Raw genomic sequence first — 24172 nt, forward strand, 5'->3', positions numbered from 1 at the left:
ATATTGATGAACTCTGGGAGGCATGCAAGACTGTTTTCTTTGCTATTCCTGATGACTCAATAAATTGTATGAATCCTTGCCAAACCGCATGGATGCTGTCCTTCAAGCTCATGGAAGTCATACAAGATATTAAATTCGGATCTCACAGCACCACTACTTAATTTGCTGACATATTTTTGGATTTTCAGTAAGGTTGTTCAATTTCTGTATAGGCGACAAAACTTTTGTCTTTCCAAAACTTGACCAGTCTGTCTTGATTAAATGATAAATCTTTTTTCAGTGAAACTAATTTATTTCAGTGCATTAAACATCATTTGGGAGGGCTTTAGCTTTTCATATGAGCTATTTCTAACACCAATTGATTAATTAAAAGTCAGGTTAATAGCAGGAGTTTCAACAAACTAGAGAAGCGACACGACTTTTGTCGGGGACTGTATAATATTAGCATTGATCACTGTATTAGTGTCAGTGGTGATGTCAGTGACAGTTAATCATTTCCTACTCTGTGTCCGTATTTTTTCTTGCACATGATTGGGTGATAGAAATCAGCACAGCTTCCTCTCATTTCAGATCTTCCCCCTCAGATCTGGAGCAACACAGTATATTTGCATTTAGTAATCCAACCTCATTCTGTCTGCAATAGGAAGTAAATATGCAATAGGACATAAAAGCAGAAGCAAAATCTGACAGGCGTTCAACTTCAAACCATTCTCCAGTCCACTAATAAAAGTGCCATGCTGTGTTTCTGCGGGAGGGATTTTCTTCACTTCCTGTACCAGTGGGAATCTCCAAGAGTGACAGAAAGGGGCAATAAAATCCAGGCAAAGGATATAAACCTTCTACATCCAAGAGAAATTAAGCATTTATTGATGAGGGCCTATTTTAACCAGGGAATGATGAGAGGGGATTAGCCATAAAACAATGCAATGCAGCTCAATAATCTGTGACAAGACAGAAGTTCTTGATGTTGATATATTCTTTAACCACTTGCCGCCCGCCATATAGCAAAATGATGGTGGCAAAGTGGTTGTAATATCCTGAGGGGGCGTCATATGACATGATCAGGATATTAAGCCACTGCGTGCCCCCCCCCCCGGGGGCGCGCATTGCGGCGATCGTTGTTGCGGGGTGTCAGTCTGACACCCTGCAACTACGATCTCGGTAAAGAGTCTCCGACGGAGACTTTACCATGTGATCAGTTGTGTCCAATCACGGCTGATCACAGTGTAAATGGGAAGAGCCGGTGATCAGCTTTTCCTCACTCGTGTCTGTCAGACGTGAGTAGAGGAGAGCCGATTGGCTGCTCCTCTGACAGGGGGGTCTGTGCTGATTGATTATCAGCACAGCCCCCCCCCCGAGGATGCCCACACTGGACCACCAGGGACGCCACTAGACCACCAGGAGATGCCCAGCACCAGGTATGCCCCCTAGACCACCAGGGATGCCAGCCAGTGCCCATAATGAATGCCAATCAGTGCCCATAATGGATGCCAATTGGTGCCCACAATCGGCATCACTGATTGACATGCATTATTGTTTGGCACTGATTGGCATCCATCCTTACAAAACTTTAAATTACAATGCCGCCTATCAGTGCCCATCCTAGCCGCCTATCAGTGCCTATCCATGCCAATCCGTGCCGCCTATCCATGCCAATCTGTGCCGCCTATCCATGCCGCCCATCCATGCCAATCCGTGCCACCTATGCATGACAATCCGTGCCACCTATCAGTGCTTATTTGTGCCGCCTATCAGTGCCACTTCATTGGTGCCACCTCATCGGTGCCCATCAGTGCTACCTTATCAGTGCCCGTCACTGCAGCCCCATCAGTGAAGGAGAAAACTTACTTATTTACAAAGTTTTGTAACTCTTGAAAAAAAATATGTTTTTTTTGTTTCATTTTCTGTCTTTTTTTTTATTTGTTTAGCAGAAAATAAAAATCCCTGAGGCGATCAAATACCACCAAAAGAAAGCTCTATTTGTGGGAACAAAATTATAAAAATGTAGTTTGGGTACAATGTAGCATGACTGCACAATTGTCATTCAAAGTGCGACAGCGCTGAAAGCTCAAAATTGGTCGGGCAGGAAGGTGTATAAGTGCCCTGTATTGAAGTGGTAACCACTTCAATACTGGGCACTTATACACCTTCCTGCCCAGGCCAATTTTCAGCTTTCAGTGCTGTCGCAATTTGAATGATAATTGCGCGGTCATGCTATACTGTACCCAAACTACATTTTTATCATTTTGTTCCCACAAATAGAGCTTTCTTTTGGTGGTGTTTGATCACCTCTGCGATTTTATTTTTTATTTTTTGGGCAACAAATAAAAAAAGACCGGAAAATTTGAAAGGTTTTTTTTCTTTATTTCTGTAAAAATTTTTTGTAAATAAGTACATTTTCTTCAATGACTGGCACTGATATGGCTGCACTGACAGGGCACTGATAAGGCGGCACTGATGGTAACTGATGAGGTGGCACTGATGGGTACTTATGGGTGGCACCGATGGGCACTGATGACACTGGGTGGCACTGATGGGTTTTGTTTTCATAATGGTGCCAGTCAGTGCCCATTTGTGGGCACTGGCATAGATTGGGCATATGTTGGCACATGTGGATGGCCGTGGGGGATGTACTTGGCCATCCACATGTTATGTGTTTCCCTGGTGGTCTGAAGTGGGCATCCTAGGGGGGGTTGTCCTGATAAACAATCAGCACAGACCCCTCCCCCCGGTCAGGAGAGCCTCCGATCGGCCGTCCTCTACTTGCGTCTGTCGGACACGAGTGAGGAAAAGATGATCAACGGCTCATCCTGTTTACATCCTGATCAGCCATGATTGGACACGGCTGATCACATGCTAAAGAGCCTCCACCAATTTTTTTTGGGCATGAACGACTACGCAATTAAAGCGACGCAGTGCCATATCGTAAAAAGTGCTCTCGTCAGGAAGGAGGAAAATGCTTCCGGGGCTGACATGGATAATTTATTTATCTATTTACTGTGAAATTACTGGTTGGAAGTTATAACTTCAAATTTCAGTAATTTGTCCATTAAGCCACCTGCTTGAGTACAGATTTTGAAAATATAGTAAATTACCTTAAAAACAATATATAATAATTGTGTATTACTTATGGTAATTAACCCCTTGCCACCCAGGCCAATTCTGACACTTTTCTCCTACATGTAAAAATCATATTTTTTTTTGTTGCTACAAAATTACTCAGAACCCCCAAACATTATATATATTGTTTTAGCAGACACCCTTAGGAATAAAATTGCAGTCACTGCAACTTTTTATGACACGCGGTATTTGCGCAGCAATTTTTTTAAACGTGTTTAACTAACGTTAGCCTTTTTTTTTTATACTGTGAAAGATGTTATGTCGAGTAAATAGATACCTAACATGTCAACTTTAAAATTGCGCAAACTTGTGGAATGCGCCAAACTTCAGTACCTATAGGAAACGCTATACATTTTTTTTTTTTTTTTTTTTACAGGCTACATGTTTAGAGTTACAGAGGAGGTCTAATGCTAGAATTATTGCTCTCGCTCTAATGATCACTGCATATGTAACCTGTGTGTAGCTGGCTCTGATACTAGCCAGTGCTTCACCACACATCCCTGCAGTAAATGACAGATTTACCGGCTCCTTCCTCTGCTCTCCATCCTGACCGATCAAGGACAAAGTGGGCGCAGGAGCACGGAGGGGGGACATGAATGGAGAATGGAGGGGGGACAGGAACACAGAGAGGGACTGGAGGAGCACAGAGGAGGACACAGAGGGGGACTGGAGGATGATACACAGACAGTCAAGGGTAATCAGGATGGCGGTGGGGGAAATTACAAGCACGGATCCCCCTGCATAGATCTCAATAAAGCAGTTGAAAGCTGCAGGAGGGAGAGGAGGATAAGCGGCTGTCAGCTGCTTTATTGAAAGCTATACAGGGGATCAGTGCTTGTAACTCCCCCCACCGCCACACTGATCATTCCTGACTGTCCAGGTAGAAGATCAAGCATCTGAGCATTTGCCCGAGTACAAGTAATCTGGCAAATACTTGGTATCATTACCGATACTGGTATCGGAATCGAGACAACCCTACTTGCAGGGATGAACAGATCTGATGGATCTCTATTACAGAGATCAAGAAAGCTTATCCCAGGATTATCACAGGTGTGGAGATTTCAAACAGCGTGTCTTGATAGGCTTGTAGGGATGAGCTCCATGTGTTCAGAGATCATATATGAAAAGAGAGAATCCTCATAGTGTAAATCAGCCAATTTTATTTAACCACTTCAGCCCTGGAAGATTTGGCTTCTCAATGACCAGGCCATTTTTTGCGATACGGCACTGCGTAGCTTTAACTGACAATTGCGCGGTCGTACAAAGTTGCACCCAAAAAAAATGTACATTTTTTTTCTCCACAAATAGAGCTTTTTTTGATGGCATTTGATCACCTCTGCGGTTTTAATTTTTTGTGCTATAAACAAAAAAGAGCAACAATTTTGAAAAAAAAAGCAAACATTTTTTTCTCAGTTTAGGCCGATGCGTATTCTTCTACATATTTTTGGTTAAAAAAAAATCGCAATAAGAGTATATTGATTTGTTCGCACAAAAGTTGTAACGTCTACAAAATAGGGGATAGATTTATGGCATTTTTATTATTTTGTTTTTATTAGTAATGGCTGTGATCTGCGATTTTTATCGTGACTGCGACATTGCGGCGGACAGATCGGACACTTTTGACAATATTTTGAGATCATTGGCATTTATACAGCGATCAATACTATAAAAATTCACTGATTACTGTGTAAATGTCACTGACAGGGAAGGGGTTAACAGTAGCGGGGTTAATTGTGTGTCCTAGGGAGTTAGTCTAACTGTGGGGGGGGACTGCTTGGGTGAGGAGACCAATTGTTGTTTATACTTAGCCACCCCTGACAGCATGGAGATCTGTCTGTTTACATTGACAGATCTTCGTTCTGTCTCCATGTGGAGCGATCATGGGTGCCCGGTCATCGTGACCGCCAGGCACGTGCATCAGCTCCGGCGTCACGGGTGCATGCAACCCCTAGTGCCCAAAGGGTGAACTAATGTATATTTACATAGTTTCGCCCAGAAGAGCCGACCTTCCACGGCTGGTCGACAATTGGTTAAAAAAATATAGATGAACTTGCAAAAAGGTTAAAAATTCCAGCATGAATTATATCTCTAGTGGGGATTTCAGTCTGCCAACTAGATAAATAGCGTTGCAAGTACTCTCCAATCTGACATGTTTCCACACAACTGTCATCTACTGGGAGATGGAGACTATCCTGCAACGCCAGCCGAAGGCTTATAAAGAAGAAGAACAGGAGATGTAGATATAATGGCATTACAAACATGCTGTGATTCTGAATCGTGGGCAGAATTGTGGCGATTCCACCCACAATTCAAAGCGTCCAGGTGTCAATGGAGCCTAATGCCACGTACACACGAGCGGACTGTATGGCGTACTTAGTCTGTCGAAACACATTTCAGCGGACAATCCGCTTGTGTGTGGGCTAAAGCGGACTTTTTCAGCGTGAAGTCCGCCATACTAAGAATTTCGTTTTTTTCGAAATTCTGTCCGTCGTACTTTGGTTTCAGCGGACAGTACGGTCGTCAGTATGCTAGTTCGACGGACTAAGAATGGCGCATGCCCAGAAAGGATTTACACAGCGGAAGGGTGCTTTGCTGTGTCTTGGACTTCCTATTTCTAGTCCCGTCGTACGTGCTGTACACGTCATCGCGCAAGCTTTCGACGGACTGTTTGTGCATCCGTGTGTGGTCAAGTCCGTTCAGTGGAAAGTACGACAGACTGTCCGTCGGATTGTATGACGAACTAAGTACGCCATACAGTCCGCTCGTGTGTACGCGGCATTACTCTTATTCATATGTACCCCAAAACTCACAGAACAAAAGATATCAGTCAGCAACTTTGCGCTTAATCCAGCAACACTCCTACATAACAAAGGCTCTTCTCAATGAGTGAGATGTAGACCCACACCACCATTGGGAAGCTTGCCAACTTCATCCTTACTCTCTCCAGTGAGCTTCTCAAGACCTGACTTGAGCTTGCATTTAGGCCCCCAGCTAAGCCTAACTTGGGACCTCTGTGTCCTCCTGAAAGGTTTAGCCCAGACTTCTGCCCCAGGGTCAGAGCCCCTGCACATCGGGCTCCTCCTACAGAACTGGATGCAGGAACAATGCCCCTGCTGCTCGGGCCTTAGATTATTTATGAGCTTTCTTGCCACTTACTGAGTTTACCACCTCAGGGATTGGCTAACGTCCCATAAATATTCACGCTACATGCCCTGTTCTTCCTCCCATAAGACAGGGGGAAGTAACAGCAGCAGCTTGTGAAAAACCAAGCAGCCCTAATTATTCAACTTCTGCTTCTTTGATTTCAGTGAAGCCAACTAAATGTACCTAGTAGACTATTGTACACTAGGAGGGTGCTACATGAGAACGATAATACAAGCCCAGGTTTTACTGAGCAATCACTGCGATAGCCCTCCAAAAACCTGATCATTGGCGTATTGTAAGCAGGATACTTTGTGGTATGTGCATAGTGTAACGATATCACGTCTGAGCCAGGATATATTGTAACTAGTTGCCATTTTGTGTGGAAAGCAGCCATGACAGTTTGGCTGACCTTAGAATAAACTTACAGAATAATCTAAACTCCCCCCTCCCTTGTCTTAGGAATTCCAAAAGCTCTTAAAATCTTCAAAGGGAAGAAAGGTTATCTTAGCAGAGAAAACAAGGCTCAAGTTGCCTGGCAGATATTCCGGCCTGTCGTAAAACTGTCACTTTCTCCATGCAGACAACCAACAGATCCCCGTCGTAAATACTTCCAACCAGATAGCGTGCAAACAGATTAGTAAAGTGTTGAAACGTTAACATTTTTTATAACTTTCAAAGCCATCATAGCACAGCCATAATATGGATATATTTAGTTTCCTCGGATAATTTCTAACATTTCAAGTCCAAACACCCCTATGTCAGGTCATATGGGAAGCCACTGGGACCCCTTACTCCTCCAAGGTAACCCTGAAATGGGAAACCTGTCATGTGTGGACTCGTTTTGAAGCAAATATCATGCTGATCACTAAAATGGATATCTGCAGTCTATAAACAATAGAGAGGCAGAGATATGAATATGTATAACAAAGTGTACCTGGGACAGGGTCATGAGTGTAGACACCTCCCAGCAACCAACCCCTAAACAAGATGACCAGACGATTGGTCACTGGTCGCTGTCAACACCCCCTTTGATTTGACAGAAAAGAGGAGAGGCCAAGGCAATGGGGAGTTCTCCTTTTTACCATCCAAGAAAGAACATCTGCCAAGTTGAGAACCGATTACCTTTGCTTATCGATTGAACTCTGATCAACCCTTGGACATTAACTGCAAGTATACTTCCTTCCCAATTCTACCTTATTTCTTTGTGGCTGTATATTGTCTTTATTTTTTGAAACATCCTTTTTCTGTAAATGTTTTATTCGCACCAACCTTGACCTTTTCATAATAAATCCTTATGTTGAAAAGTGTTAACCTTGTCTTTAAAGCTCTTGATGCAAACTATAAACGAACCTGTCTCTTAAAAGGGCGCTACTGCGGTAGAGTAAGGCACTGAGCAGACCTGTCTGTGGTGGCAGTGTGTGTTGCAGGCGCTTATTCTAAACTTATAATTGGTGTTGCTTAAATTACGAGTCCCCCCGGCTCTGTCTTTTAAACGGGGGTGGTGGCAGTTAAAGGGTTAATTGTGTAATTAGCCCAGTGACAATCGCTCTCAGGCTGCCTGCACCTAGATTGTGGTCCCGCAAGCTGGAAAATCTTTGTGCTGGGTGCAGCTGAGTGTGGCATTGTTACGTAAGTGACAGCATGGTGTGAGGTTGGCCGGTCCTTTGTCGCCAGTTAGCGAGGAGGGCAGGGATCTGACACCAGCGTTCGTCACATATTGGCTGGCAGCGTAGCGGGATAGTTTCGCATTAAGAGCATTCGGTGCATTGTTAGGAATTAGCTCTGCACTGAAGGATTGTAACCTTTGTGGAAACAGTCCTTAGAGACAAGCTGGTGCACATTATTTTTTTGTTTACTTTTTTTAAAAAGAGATATACAGCAACAGCTCCTTTCTACACCTTCTTCCTATCTCTGCTTTCTGTTCTATCTTTTCTGCTTGCAACATGTCTGGGGTATCAGCATATAAAAAGATGAGCAAAAATGAACTGACTGCTGAGTGCACAGAAAGAGGAATTGATGTCGGTGGCAAAAACCGTGATGGCTTGATACATGCCCTACATGAGTTTGATATCCGTGCAGAACATAACCTGGGGGAAACTGGACCAGAAAGGGTTTCCGCTACTCCAGAGCCCAGTGGTTCAGAGGCGGCCTCACCAGATGGGCATGCAGAGACTGACACTGGACTACCACGGATTGTTACCTCCAAGCCATCGCCGGAGCAGGTCAGCATCAGATTGCCTGGAACCAGAATAGACTGTCCTCAAATGCAGGAAACACTACAACACCTCAGGGAGATGGATCCTGTGGCGTACCTGCAGTTTCTCGAGCGCCAGGCTGAGAGAGAGGCTGCGGAACGCAGGGCTGCGGAACGCCAGGCTGAGAGGGAGGCTGATCGTCGGCACGAACTGGAGATGGCTAGGCTCCAGCAGCAGCGACAGGTTCAGAACCTCGGATCCCTAGAGTACAGGGATGACTCTCTGCCAGTGACCCCAGCAGCCAAATTTCCAGTTATGGAAAAGGACAGTGACATTGACGTGTATCTACTGTCGTTTGAAAAAACTTGCCGTCAGTACCATCTGCCCCCAGCACAATGGGCCCGGTACCTGACGCCAGGGCTACGAGGCAAGGCCCTGGATGCTTATGTAGAACTGTCAGAAGAGCAAGGAGGTGATTATGAGGCCCTAAAGGCTGCAATCATCCAAAAGTTTCAGCTAACCCCGGAAGTGTACCGGAAGCGTTTTAGGTCCTTGCAAAAGGGGCCTGGGGACTCATACCTAGATGTGGTAAGTCGCTTACGCACCACATTCCGGCAGTGGACTAAAGGCTTGAAAGCCGATTCTTTTGAGTCCTTGGAAGATCTTATGATTGAAGATCAACTTTTGCACATCTGTCCTACAGATGTCAGACAGTTTGTGCTGGAGCGAAAGCCAACCTCTGCCAAAGCAGCAGCAGAACTGGCAGATACCTATATCCACTCTCGGGTATCTGACCATCGCAAGGCTCCTCCAAATGGCTGGAAAGGAGGGAAATCACACCTGGCAACCCCTCCTCTACCTAACAACCAAGTTCCTCAGCGGCCGGAACCTGCAGCTCCTGGAGCCAAAGCCTTTGTGACTGACAACCGCAAATGCTATAACTGTGGGAAAGGCGGACATCTCCGGACACAGTGCCCTGAGCAGAAGAAGACGACAACCCCTGGCCATCCGGCCAGCAACCCTTCTGCTGTGCTGCTCGTCGGTGGAAAACCTCCAGGAACCAATGTCAACTTGCAGCCAGTCATTGTAGGCCAACGAACTGTAACAGGCTTTCGTGACACTGGAGCCGAAGTCACTTTGGTCAGACCAGAGGTGATAGAAGAAACAGACATCATCCCAGAGAAGTACCTTTCCCTGACCGGAGTTGGGGGAACCTGTTCCCATGTACCTCGTGCCTATGTTTTCCTGGATTGGGGTGCCGGAAGTGGGATGAGAGAGGTGGGTGTCTCGGAGGAGATCCCCACTGCTGTGTTGTTGGGTTCTGATTTAGGTACCCTTGTTTCTTACTATGCCCCTGCTAAGAGCACCCAGGATGCTCCCACGGAACCTTCTGGACCTACCAAGGTACTGTTTACAGATGTTGGGGTAATATCTGGGCAACCTGTGGATGGACAGAGGGAGGGGGAGGGTGGAGTTGAAGTGCAAGGTCCTCCTTCAGAGACAGGAGAGGAGACCCCCTTGCTAGTGAAGGTACCTGATGTATGTTCCAATGTTGCTGAACTGATAAAGGGTAAATGTGATGATGATGATGATGACAATAATGATGATGATGATGATGCATTGCCAGTATTGGTGGTCACTCGCAGTGCTGCAAAGGCAGCCGAGGTGCAGGCACTGATCGCAGAACAGCAGGAGGAGGTCTCGGGGCCCTCTCCCTGTTCTGACCCAGTGGACTCCACCTCTGTTGAGCCTCAGCAGCCGTCCTCGTTTGCCACAGGACTGCTGGCTGAGAGTTGTGGTCCTGCCTTTGAAACAGCACTGCAGACAGACCAAACACTAGCCCAGCTCAGAAGTCTAGCTGATCGCCCCCCTGCAGAGAATGACAAACAAAAGGTCTACTGGGACAAAGGGAAACTGTATAGAGAAAATTTGCCTGCAGAGGGGAATGAGGCTGACATAGGTGACAGACAGCTGGTGGTACCCAGTCAATTTAGGGGACCACTGCTAAAAGTAGCCCATGAGATTCCCCTCGCAGGGCACTTGGGGATCACTAAGACCCGAGGGCGGTTGGTACATAACTTTTATTGGCCCAGGATGCTTGCTGACATAGCTGACTACTGTCGGTCCTGTGTTACCTGCCAGCGAGTTGGCAAGGTAGGGGATGTCCACAAGGCTCCACTAAAACCTTTGCCTGTGATTGACGAACCTTTTAAGAGGGTGGCAGTGGATATCGTTGGGCCTTTGGCCATCCCTAGCAGTTCAGGCAAACGTTATATCCTTACAGTTGTCGACTATGCCACACGTTATCCAGAGGCGGTGGCTCTCTCCTGCCTCCGGACAGACAAGGTCGCTGATGCTCTCCTGGGAATCTTCACAAGAGTGGGATTCCCAGCCGAGCTCATTAGCGATCAAGGCCCTCAGTTTGTGTCTGACTTGATGCAAGCTCTCTGTCAGCAAATACAGATGACGCATATCATGGCCAGTCCTTATCACCCACAAACAAACGGCTTGTGCGAGCGCTTCAATGGCACCTTGAAACAAATGTTGCTAACCTTTGTGCACTCCCAGGGCAAGGACTGGGAACGGTATCTGCCTCATCTGCTGTTTGCTTACAGAGAGGTGCCTCAGGAGTCCACAGGCTTTTCGCCATTTGAACTTCTGTATGGAAGGAGGGTAAGAGGGCCCCTGGACCTAATCCGTGAGACCTGGGAGGGCAAGATTGCCGACCCAGAGGTCTCTGTTGTGGATTACGTCCTAAAATTCAGGGATAAAATGGAGACGCTGGTGGAAATTGTGCGGGAAAATATGACCCAGGCCCAGACCAGGCAGAAAGAGTGGTATGACCGTAATGCTAGGGAGCGGACCTATGACATTGGTCAGAAGGTGTATGTTCTGCTTCCCCTGCGGCAGAACAAACTCCAAGCAGCATGGGAAGGCCCGTACACCATCACCCAGCGTCTGAATGATGTCACCTACTTGGTCAGGTTGGGAGAAGGGAGTAGACGGCAGAAGGCCATTCATGTGAACATGATCAAAGCCCATCATGAACGCACGGCCTATGTCATGCCAGTCTGCAGCAGGCCAGAGCCTGAGGAGGCTGATCCACTTCTAGACCTGCTAGCTGACACCAGGGAGGTAGACTCAGAACTCCTGATAAACTCCAATCTTACCCCCAACCAGGTACCTGGACTGAAGCAAGTGCTTGCAGTGCATGGTAGCAGGTTTACGGGAAAACCTGGGAGGACGCATCTCGCTGTCCACCAGGTGGACACTGGGGCACATCCTCCCATTAAACAGTCAGCCTATCGCGTCTCCCTGGAGGTGCTGGCTGACATGAAAAGGGAGGTGGAGGAAATGCTACAGCTGGGGGTGATTCAGAAGTCCCACAGTGCCTGGGCGTCCCCAGTAGTCTTGGTCCCCAAAAAGGACCAGACGACCAGGTTCTGTGTGGACTACCGGAAACTGAATGCCATCACCACTGCAGATGCCTACCCCATGCCTCGGATTGATGAGTTGTTAGACAGGCTGGCGGCTGCCCACTATATCACAATCATGGATCTGAGCAGGGGGTACTGGCAAATTCCTTTGGCCCCTGAGGCTCGAGAAAAGTCGGCTTTTATCACCCCATTCGGCTTGTTCGAATTTACCGTCATGCCGTTTGGGATGAAGAACGCCCCAGCTACCTTCCAGAGAGTCATGAATGACTTACTGGAGGGGCTGGAAACCTTTGCAGTAGCCTACCTGGATGACATCGCCGTGTTCAGCCCTACCTGGGAAGAACACCTGGTGCACCTGTCACAGGTCCTGGACCAACTGACAGCTGCCAATCTGACCGTCAAACCCAGTAAGTGTCAGATTGCCATGACCGATGTGCAGTACTTGGGACACCGGGTAGGAGGGGGCACCCTGAAACCCGAGACAGGGAAGGTTGATGCCATCCTGGCATGGCCTACCCCCCAAACCAAAAAGCAGGTTATGTCTTTCTTGGGGACCGCTGGCTACTATAGGAAGTTTGTATGTAACTATAGTAGCCTGGCTAAACCTCTGACTGACCTAACCAAAAAGAAACTGCCCAAGGTGGTGTCTTGGACACCAGAATGTGAGCAGGCATTTCAGGCCTTGAAGGAGGCGCTGGCCCGCGCCCCTGTGCTACAGGCTCCAGACTTTACCCGCCGTTTCCTAGTGTAGACTGATGCCTCTGCCTATGGATTGGGTGCAGTCCTGAGCCAGGTGGATGATGCCGGAGAGGAGCATCCCATCCTCTACCTGAGCCGAAAGCTGCTTCCCAGGGAAGTAGCCTACGCCACGATTGAAAAGGAGTGTCTTGCGATCGTGTGGGCTCTCCAGAAGTTACAAACGTACCTTTATGGACGGCACTTCACTGTGATCACAGATCACAATCCCTTGAGCTGGCTAAATCGTGTGGCTGGGGAGAATGGCAAACTACTTCGGTGGAGCTTAATTCTTCAGCAATACGATTTCACCATCCAGCATAAGAAAGGCAGCACCCATGGCAATGCTGATGGGCTGTCACGACAAGCCGAGCCTGCAAGAGTCGGTTGCGTCAGGAGGGAAATTGTAGTTCCCTCCCATGCAACCACCTAAGGAGGGAGGTGTAACGATATCACGTCTGAGCCAGGATATATTGTAACTAGTTGCCATTTTGTGTGGAAAGCAGCCATGACAGTTTGGCTGACCTTAGAATAAACTTACAGAATAATCTAAACTCCCCCCTCCCTTGTCTTAGGAATTCCAAAAGCTCTTAAAATCTTCAAAGGGAAGAAAGGTTATCTTAGCAGAGAAAACAAGGCTCAAGTTGCCTGGCAGATGAATGAATGAATGAATGAAATACTTATATAGCGCACAATGCGAACTGAATCGCCTCTAGGCGCTGTGGCGAGCTTTGATCATCTGCTAAAAGAGGAAGGTCTTGAGTTTTTTCCTAAAAGCCAGGTGATTTTCTTCCAGGCGGATGTTGATTGGTAGAGCATTCCATAGCCGAGGCCCTTGGACAGCGAATCTCCGATCCCCCTTGGATTTATACCGGGCTTTGGGCACGAGGAGGAGGTTTTTGTTGGCTGATCGAAGACTGCGGTTTGGTGTGTAATGATTTATTTTCTCCATTAGGTATTGCGGAGCTTCTCTATGCACGCATTTGTGGGTGAGGCAAAGGGTCTTGAACATGATCCGATTTTTTACGGTTAGCCAATGTAAGCTCCTCAGTGAAGGAGAAATGGATTCCCAGGGTTTTTTTCCTGTTATCAGCCTTGCCGCCGTGTTTTGGATCAGTTGTAATCGCGCAAGTTGATATTGTGGTAATCCTATGTAAAGCGAGTTTGCGTAGTCCAGTCCTGAATTAATGATTGTTCCAACTACCACTGCTTTGTCATTCTTTGGGATAAAAGGGATGAGTCTGCGAAGCATGTGCAGCAGATGGTGAGATCGACTGACTACTGCTCCTATTTGCGCATCCATTGACATTTGTGCGTCTAAAATAACCCCGAGACTCTTCGCTTTGGTCTTTGGGGAGATAGTCTGCCCAAAGACGGTTGGTGGAGACCAGGAGGTTTTGGTTGCGGGCTTATGATTTGGGTGTAAGATAAGAAGCTCTGTCTTTGATTGGTTCAGCTGGAGGGAGTTGGTGGTCATCCAGTCCTCTATTGATTTGAGGCAGTTTTCAAGTTGTTGTTGGTGATCTTTTTTTCCATTGATCCGGAAATAAAGTTGCGTGTCGTCAGCGTAAGAGTGGAAGCAGAGATCTGAGCATCTGATGATTTGAAGGAGTGGGCGAATGTAAATGTTGAAGAGAACGGGTGACAACGGAGAGCCTTGAGGGACTCCGCAGGTGACTGCCCGAGTTTCGGAGAGGAATTTTCCTAGTTTCACTGTCTGTGACCGATTTCCTAGGAAGGACGCGAACCAATGGAGATCTATGTCTTGGACTCCGGCTACTTCTGTGAGGCGGACGAGTAGAGTATTGTGATCTACTGTATCAAACGCTGCACTTAGGTCTAGCAGTACGAGGAGACACGGCTCTCCGTCATCTGCCGCTTCGAGGGCGTCATCCCAAATCTTGAGGAGAGCTGTTTCTGTTCCATGACCCGGGCGGAAGCCTGATTGCAGCGGGTCCAGGAGTTTGTGAGTATCCAGGTGAAGTTGTAGCTGATGTACTACAGCTTTCTCCATGATCTTAGAAATGGTGTTGAGGCTTGTAATTGGCCTACGGTTGTTTGGATCCTGAGGGTCCAGGTTTGGTTTCTTGAGTAGAGGTTTGACGATGCCTTGTTTGAGGATGCTGGGAACAATCCCTTCGTGGAATGATCGGTTTATGAGGTGGGTTATGGTTGGAGCCACGATGTCGGAGCATTCTTTCAGTAGTTTTGTGGGGATGATGTCAATAGGTGAGGTACTGTCACGCAGTTTATTAATGATGTTTTTTGCGATGTCTACGGTAATTGGGGATAGTGAAAATTTTGGCGGTTGCGGTATGTTGGTGCGGACATCCTCTTTATGTATTTGCTGGCTGAGGTCGGATGTTTTATTCTGACAAATTGTTTCCCTGATGGTTTTGACTTTATCGATGAAAAAATCTGACAGTTTGTCACAGTAATCCTGGGATTCGCTTTCTGGGGGTTCTAGGCACACCGGATTCATTGATTGATTAACCAGTTTAACCAGATATTCAGATATTCCGGCCTGTCGTAAAACTGTCACTTTCTCCATGCAGACAACCAACAGATCCCCGTCGTAAATACTTCCAACCAGATAGCGTGCAAACAGATTAGTAAAGTGTTGAAACGTTAACATTTTTTATAACTTTCAAAGCCATCATAGCACAGCCATAATATGGATATATTTAGTTTCCTCGGATAATTTCTAACATTTCAAGTCCAAACACCCCTATGCCAGGTCATATGGGAAGCCACTGGGACCCCTTACTCCTCCAAGGTAACCCTGAAATGGGAAACCTGTCATGTGTGGACTCGTTTTGAAGCAAATATCATGCTGATCACTAAAATGGATATCTGCAGTCTATAAACAATAGAGAGGCAGAGATATGAATATGTATAACAAAGTGTACCTGGGACAGGGTCATGAGTGTAGACACCTCCCAGCAACCAACCCCTAAACAAGATGACCAGACGATTGGTCACTGGTCGCTGTCAACACCCCCTTTGATTTGACAGAAAAGAGGAGAGGCCAAGGCAATGGGGAGTTCTCCTTTTTACCATCCAAGAAAGAACATCTGCCAAGTTGAGAACCGATTACCTTTGCTTATCGATTGAACTCTGATCAACCCTTGGACATTAACTGCAAGTATACTTCCTTCCCAATTCTACCTTATTTCTTTGTGGCTGTATATTGTCTTTATTTTTTGAAACATCCTTTTTCTGTAAATGTTTTATTCGCACCAACCTTGACCTTTTCATAATAAATCCTTATGTTGAAAAGTGTTAACCTTGTCTTTAAAGCTCTTGATGCAAACTATAAACGAACCTGTCTCTTAAAAGGGCGCTACTGTGGTAGAGTAAGGCACTGAGCAGACCTGTCTGTGGTGGCAGTGTGTGTTGCAGGCGCTTATTCTAAACTTATAATTGGTGTTGCTTAAATTACGAGTCCCCCCGGCTCTGTCTGTTAAACGGGGGTGGTGGCAGTTAAAGGGTTAATTGTGTAATTAGCCCAGTGACAATCGCTCTCAGGCTGCCTGCACCTAGATTGTGGTCCCGCAAGCTGGAAAATCTTTGTGCTGGGTGCAGCTGAGTGTGGCATTGTTACGTAAGTGACAGCATGGTGTGAGGTTGGCCGGTCCTTTGTCGCCAGTTAGCGAGGAGGGCAGGGATCTGACACCAGCGTTCGTCACACATAGTAATGGCTTTCTTCTGGTGATTCAAACCTCTTTGTGTGTATGTTATCAGGCCAAAATCACCAGGGTATGTAAACTTTTGTTTAGGGTCATTTGGGTAGTTTTTGGTTTTTGTTGCCATTATGATTGATAATAAATGGCTTCAGTCAAGCACTAACCATGAGTGAAAGAAATGCTTTTGTGTTATCATTCATATTCTCTGAAAAATGCCCAAGAAATCATAAATTCTGCCAGGGTATGTAAACTTATGAGCACAACTGTAAATGTTAGTACCAAGAAATAATATGTACATTTAAAGCTGAGTTCCACCCAAAAATTGAACTTTTTTGGATGAAACAGCGGATCTGATTCCTCCACCCTCTGGTGCCACATTTAGCACCTTTCAGGGCGGAGCGGATACCTGTCAAAACCAGGTATCAGTTCCCACTTCCGGGAAAGATCACTGCAATCTTCTTTGGTGATCTACACAATGTCTGGCCCCTCCTCCTTCTCCCCACTGCCTTCTGGGAGACACACAGGTCCCAGATGACAGCAGGGACCAGCGCAGCACAACTTGCGCACGCGCAGTAGGAAACCGGCTGTGAAGCTGTAAGGCTTCACTTCCTGTTTCCCTTAGTAAGGATGCTGGCACCTGCATCCGAAGCACGGGGTGGCTTTGGGTGCCGACATCCTGGGCCTCCTGGACAGGTACATGTCCATATATTAAAAGTCAGCAGCTACATTATTTGTAGTTACTGACTTAAAAAAAAAAATCACCCAGGGGGAACTCCGCTTTAACTGCTTAGTCCTGCTTTGGATATGAGAATGCAGAAGGACAGACCACTGTTGGAGAATGGGGAGTACGGTCTGCTAGGGGAGTGAAAGATTAGTGAATATGTTTTTTCCATTCCTTAGACCAGGGGTGGCCAACCCGCGGCTCCCGAGCCACATGCGGCTCTTTGCCTGGTTTCATGCGGCTCTTTGCCCGGTTTCATGCGGCTCTTGCGTTCGGACTGTTTCATTGCGGCTCTTGCAGTCGGACTGGGCCGATGGTTCAGTGGGCTGGTTTACAGTGACAGGCAGCCCGAGTCTATGCACTCCTCCGCTCCTCCCACACATCAACAGCCAATCAGCAGGTAGTGTCCCCAGCCCACCACATTTGAATACATAAGCGCTGGAGTGAGGCTGAAGGGGGCAGAGGAAGGAGAAACACGCTGTATCTGAAGCCGATAAGATACAAGAAGGTATGACCACAAGCGTGCACGTTACTGATATGTCCTCCCTTCTCCCTCTGTCTTGCTCTGTACTTAAAGCGGGAGTCCACCGGGACTTTTTTTAAAAGCCAGCAGCTACAAATACTGCAGCTGCTGACTTTTAAAATAGTGACACTTACCTGTCCAGCGCGCCTGCGATGTCGGCACCCGAAGCCGATCTCTCGATCATCACTCGTCACTCGGGTGCTGCCGCCGCCATCTTGGGTATGGGAGTCAGGAAAAGGAGCCTTTCGGCTTCATTTCCCGGTTCCCTACTGCGCATGCACGAGTCGCGCGGCGCAATCAGGATGGTCCCCGCTGCCTCTGGGATCTGTGTGTTTCCCAGCAGGCAGCGGGGCACTTGCGCAAAGGGGCGGGCACTTGCGGAAAGGGGCGTAATCTACGCCCCTTTCCGCAGACAGCTATCCCGGAAGTCGGTGCAGTTACCTGGATTATCCAGGTAACTGCACCCCCCTCCCCCCTGAAAGGTGCCAATTGTGGCGCCGGAGGGGGGGAGGATTCCGATGAGCGGAAGGTCCATTTTAGGGTGGACCTCCGCTTTAATAAGATAATAAGATCTGCTCAGCACATTCTCTGTCTGTCTAGTGTGACACACGGCTGGCTGTTAACCATTTCAGCTTCTTTTCACTTATTTATCCAGAGCTCTGTGTGTGCTGCATGCTTTCTGTGATGTTTTTTGGAAGAATTTACTGCTAGTTCAGGCTAGAAGACCCATTAACTGTTTATTGTTATCCTGACCAGTTCACTGTTTGTAAGACAATTTGTATTTTGGAAATTAGATGAGCTGCTGTCTTCTGTCACATAGATGTACTTTCAAAGGAAGATTACTGACTTGGTGAAAATGACTGGCCTGTGGTTTTTGTAGTGTTAAAACAGTGTGTGACATTTACAATAAATCCAGCTGAGCAAAAGTATGTGTGTATGAGGAAGGGATGGGGTGATGTTCATGTGTGCCCATGCGTATGATGTGGCTCTTTGCGGTAACTTGGTAAAAAATGTGGCTCTTGGTCTTCGTCTGGTTGGCAACCCCTGCCTTAGACTAATTGAAGATTTAAAGTAATATTAAAGGCATTTCTTTTAAATAACAAAACAGTTAGCCAGTAGCCAATAGCTTCCGTCTCGTACTTGCTTCAGAGCATGCGTAGTTTTTGGTGCGTTGGAACAGCATACAGACGAGCAGTTTTCCCTTCTGAAAAATATAGAACATGTTCTCTATCTAAGTCCGTCTGAATATTCGACGGAAAAAGTCAGATGGGGCATACACACAGTCAGAATATACGATGAAAAGCTCCCATCGGGCTCTTTCTGTCTTACTACTGTAAGGGGTTCATTTTTTATGTAGAACTGTGAAAGTAATATTTACAGTAGCGATTATTTGTTCTTTTTGTACTATAAAGGGCTCATTTTGTTTTTTTAACCCCATTATGTTACTGGCCAATTAATCGATTATGAAAATAGTAATCGATTAATTTCATAATCAATTAGTTGTTTCAGCCCTAATATATAACACTCTGTATGTAATCATAATATACATTATACTGTGATGTGTACAGGATGTGTATATAACACTCTGTATGTAATCATTATATACATTATACTGTGATGTGTACATGATGTGTATATAACACTCTGTTTTTCTCTCTATCAGACAGTCACACTCTGCAGTATTATCACACTGCAGTCTCCTCTCCGGGATCCGGACTCCCTGTGTACTCTCTGGTTGGATATGTAGATGATAAGGAAATATCAAATTATGATAGTGACACCCATCAGTATCTTCCCAGGACTGAGTGGATGAAGAAACTGGAATCTGATTACTGGGAGGAGAACACACAAATAGCTTGGAGTGCTGAGCCTGTTTCCCAGCACAATGTACAAATATTGATGAACCGATTCAACCAGACTGGAGGTGAGAGAATTCTTACACCTTTATAGCCTCTTATTGCTAGGGATGAGCAAGCGGTTCTAGCCTGGTTCAGATTTTAAAGAGGAAGTAAACCCTGATGAGTTTACTTCCTCTTTCATTCCCTGCAAAGGCAAAGCATAATGGACTACTATGCATCGCATAGTAGCCCATTATGTGTCACTTACCTGACACAGGAGCCAGCAAAGTCGCCGCTGTCCCCTGTAGTCCGCCACATCCATCTTGTTGGTTGGGGTCTCGCAGCTCCGCCGCTGTCATTCGGCGAAGCCGCGATGACGTCACTCCCATGCATGCGCACGGGAGCCGACACGCGCGGCAGCTCTGTCGCTGAGAATGCCGCGCTCAGTGCGCTTGCGCGCCGCTGTCTACAGCGCATGCGTTTTCGGGCAAATATCTCCTAAACCATATAGGGTTAGGAGATATTGCTTGGACCTACAGGTAAGCCTTAATCTAGGCTTACCTGTAGGTCAAAGTGGTTTGTAAGGGGAACCCCACGCCAAAAAAAAAAAAAAGTCATGGGCCCCCTCTTAAAATCCATCCCAGACTCTTATCCAAGCATGCAGCCTGCAAGGCCAGGAAAGGGGGGTGCAGGTGCCCCCCTCCTGAACCATACCAGGCCACATGCCCTCCTCCCCCACCCAAAAGCACCTTGTCCCCATGTTGATGGGGACAGGGGCCTCTTCCCCACAACCCTGGGTAGTCCCCCCCATGGGTACATAGTACCATTACCCATTCACGTGTAGAGTAGAAAAAACAGATAGCTGTTTTTGACAAGTCCTTTATTAAAAAATAAAAAAAAGTCCCCCCAATGTGGATCCATCGTCAATCACAATGCCCGCAGAACCCCCCCCCCCAAAAAATTATTTTTGACCCTTTTTGGGAATGAGTAGGGGTACTGTGTACTCCAAACTCATTCACATAGGGGGGTGGGATTTGGGAGCCCTCTTGTTAACAGGGGCTTCCAGACACCAATAAGCCCCCTGCCTGCAGACACCCACAACCATCACCCAGGGTTGTCGGGAAGAGGCCCTTGCCTCCACTAACATGGTGACAAGGTGCTTTGGGGTTGAGAGCATGTGGCCTAGTGTATTGTAGTAATTTTGGCCTGAGTATAGATTATGGGGCTCCCACACAATATTTTTTTTTTATATATATATATATTGCCGGCAATGTTTTTTAGTTTTATTTTTTTGCAGCCAGAAAAATCTATTTAAATGTCTTTTTTTTTTCTTTATAAATACAGATTTGCTGCAGCATGTTCTAGGTACTTTACTGTATTTAAAATAAATGTCATCTTTATTGTTTCACTTTAAGCATCTTTAAAAACAATTATTATTTTAACAAATATTTTACATTGATACATGTCACCCAGGTCAGTACCCAGACCCCCATGCCATTTTTATGACCAAAAACTTGCATATAAGCTTTCAAAATGGTGACTTTTGATTTTTCATGTTGGGGTCCCATAGAATTTGTTGCTCAGGTCCGAACTTTTTTTCCTATTCGGGAGTTCAAATTGATCCGGGGGGAGTTCGGCCCATCACTATTACACCAAATACAAACACTGCAGACAGAATACAGGGGATATACTATAATTGTGTCAGATGATTAAAACTAAGAGAGATGAGACATTCTATGAGACAGATTTATAGAAGATCACAGCTTGATTAACCTGTTCCCGACCAGCAGCCTCAGTTTTACTGCGGCAGAATGGTACGGGCAAAAGAATCAACATTATGTTACGTTGCTTCCTTAGGCAGCCACTAGGGGAATGTGCCCGATGTTCACCCCCGTAGCCGATGCAAGTGCTGGGGGTCTCTAAGACAGCCGGGCTCCCGCAATCACTCATGACGTGAGAACTGGGATCTCTGTGTGTGAAAAGGGGAGGGGAGAAGTGACAGATTATCTGTTCATACAAAGTAACAGCGATCTGTCATCTCCCCTAGTCAGTCCCCTCCCCCTTTAGTTAGAACACACAATAGGGATCACAGTTAACCCCTTGATTGCCCCCTAGTGTTAACCCCTTCACTGCCAGTGACATTTTTACAGTAATCAGTGCATTTTTATAGCACCGATCGCTGCATTAATGCCAATGGTCCCAAAAATGTGTCAAAATTGTCCGATGTGCCCACCATAATGTCGCAGTAAAGCTTCGTGAGTCAGGTCGCAGGTCCCGCAGCGGAAGAATGGGGAGATGCTAATGTAAACAAGCATCTCCCCGTTCTGCCTAGTGACAGTGTCACTGATCTCCCCCCACATTTAGCAACACTGCCCCCTAATGGTTAACCCCTTCACTGCCAGTGTCATTTACACAGGAATCACTGCATTTATATAGCAGTGATTGCTGTATAAATGACAATGGTCCCAAAAATGTGTCAAAAATGTCCGATGTGTCCTCCATAATGTCACAGTCACAACAAAAATCGCTGATCGCCGCCATTACTAGTAAAAAAAATTATTAATAAAAATGCCATAAAACTATCCCCTATTTTGTAAACGCTATAACTTTTGCGCAAACCAATCAATAATCGCTTATTGCAATTTTTTTTTTTACCAAAAATATGTAGAAGAATACGTATCGGCCTAAACTGAGGGAAAAAAAATATTTACTATATTTATATAGTAAAAAATAATGCGTTTTTTTTCAAAATTGTCGCTCTATTTTTGTTTATAGCGCAAAAAATAAAAACCGCAGGGGTGATCAAATACCACCAAATGAAAGCTCTATTTGTGGGGAAAAAAGGACGTCAATTTTGTTTGGGAGACACGTCGCATGACCGCGCAATTGTCAGTTAAAGCGACGCAGTGCCGAATCGCAAGAAGTGGTCTGGTCTTTGACCAGCAAAATGGTCCGGGGCTGAAGTGGTTAACTTGTAAGCAGCAAGTGTAAGAAAAAGGTTTAGTCTTTTAAGTGGTTAAAAGACTTCCCTCATCTACAGACAGAAGTTCACCCCTTTGAACTAAGAACAAAATGTTATTTTGTTTATAGTTATATATGATGTGATAAAACTTGGCAGGCTGCCTGGATTTTTTTTCAGCTAACAGAGAACTTGCTGCATTTTTTAGATAGAATCGGAAAATGCTGTTTTAAGATCGGGAAGATCGATTTTGATTTTTAATGATTAATTGTGCAGCTCAGGAAGTATCAGTTCTGCTTTTCAAGGTACAAATAATGTGCTCGACTAGTTTCACACCTATCTATGCACTTCTTCTGGAGCTAAGACAATCTGATGAAGATATAGGGGGAGCAGAATAAATCTGATGAAGATATAGGGAGAGCAGAATAACTTACACAAAGGTAATCAATATGCAAAAATACAAGTTACAGTTTGCTGAACTATGGTAAATGATGAAACAATACTAGGGAAAAAAAGAGTACTTACACATGTAAAACAAAATTTTCTGTCAAGGTGGCAGAACACCTCAATGGGCATAAGCTCTGATAGGACCACTGGACCACGCAAGGAGGGTATGGGGACACACTGCAAGCATGGGCCAACCCCAGGATCTTGCAGGCAAAAGGTATAGAATAAATGTAGTAAGGTAAAATAAAAAGTTAGGTTAGTGAGACAACCAAACTAATTATATAAGGTAGTAGGAAATTCCACCTACCTAAATATAGTTAGAGATTATGTATATGAAGTAAGTGCTTCTACACCAAGTGATTTGGATGAGTAATCCCCCAGGTCTTGATTAGTATAAATCTATATTAGGGATGAGCCGAACACCCCCCGGTTCGGTTCGCACCAGAACTTGCGAACGACCCCCGCGTTCGGTACGAACGTTAGAACCCCATTGAAGTCTATGGGACTCGAATGTTCGAATTGGAAAATGCTAATTTTAACGGCTAATATGCAAGATAGTGTGCTAAAAAGGGTTTGGCGACCTGCCTCAGGGGACATGGGTCACTGCAAAAAAAAGTTTTAAAAACGACCGTTTTGGCGGGAGCATTGATTTTAATGACGATTAAAGTGAAAAAAAAAAGTGAAATATTCCTTTAAATATGGTGCCTGGGGGGTGTCTGTAGTATGCCTGTGAAGTGCCACGTGTTTCCCGTGTTTATAACAGTCCCTGCACAAAATGACATTAAACGGAAATAACACCATTTAAAACTGCTTGCGGTTTTAATGTTATATCTGGTTCCTGCAATATGGTTGAAAATGAAAATCATTCAGAAAAATGGCATGGGTAGCCCTCTCTGCCCATTACCAGCCTATTTGGGTCTTGTACACATATTAAGGGGAACCCCGTACCCATATTAAAAAAAGGAAATGCGTGTGGCCCCCAGGACCTATATACTCAGAACAGCAGTATACAGGCGGTGCAAACAAGACAGGGACTGTGTAGGTTTGTTGTGTTAAGTTGAATCTGTTTGTCATTTTCAACCGGTACATTTTGAAAGTGTAGCTCCAGTCAAAAAAAATATCTTTAAGCTTTTTGGAAAACATAGGGAAGGGTTATCACCCCTGTATAATTTGTTTTGTCGTCCATCTTTTTTCATCTCACTTGCTGCTGTCTCCTTGCGTTTGCAAGTAGGAGATGTTTGTAAGTTGGATGTTTGAAAGTAGGGGCCTGCCCTATATTATAGCGGTATGTACTGGGTACAGAGCACGCAGACAGCACGCACTATCTCCTAACACTACTGACTGCAAGCTCTATTATTAACCACTTG

The 24172-nt window shown here is 45.7% G+C and overlaps 3 protein-coding genes across 5 annotated transcripts in view; all 3 read left to right on the forward strand.

The window, feature by feature from the left end:
* Nucleotides 1-24172, forward strand: part of LOC143984050 (class I histocompatibility antigen, F10 alpha chain-like) — a 692198-nt gene that overhangs the window by 439908 nt on the left and 228118 nt on the right. The window lies entirely within an intron of this gene.
* Nucleotides 1-24172, forward strand: part of LOC143984059 (class I histocompatibility antigen, F10 alpha chain-like) — a 682453-nt gene that overhangs the window by 426611 nt on the left and 231670 nt on the right. For 2 of the 3 annotated variants that reach the window (XR_013274708.1, XM_077484368.1), the window contains exon 2: nucleotides 19225-19485. The exons of the other annotated variant lie outside the window; for it this stretch is intronic. Coding sequence is in view for 1 of the 2 variants with exons in the window: in XM_077484368.1 (XP_077340494.1) it covers nucleotides 19225-19485 (261 nt within the window). In the remaining variant the exon portion in view is untranslated. The remainder of the gene's footprint in view (nucleotides 1-19224; nucleotides 19486-24172) is intronic. 3 annotated transcript variants of the gene reach the window in all.
* Nucleotides 1-24172, forward strand: part of LOC143984105 (class I histocompatibility antigen, F10 alpha chain-like) — a 907941-nt gene that overhangs the window by 23349 nt on the left and 860420 nt on the right. The window lies entirely within an intron of this gene.

This window comes from Lithobates pipiens, unplaced genomic scaffold (assembly GCF_037356315.1).
Source record: "Lithobates pipiens isolate NorthernLeopardFrog02 unplaced genomic scaffold, aLitPip1_a1.2 Scaffold_1, whole genome shotgun sequence".
In the NCBI taxonomy this organism is placed as follows: domain Eukaryota; kingdom Metazoa; phylum Chordata; class Amphibia; order Anura; family Ranidae; genus Lithobates; species Lithobates pipiens.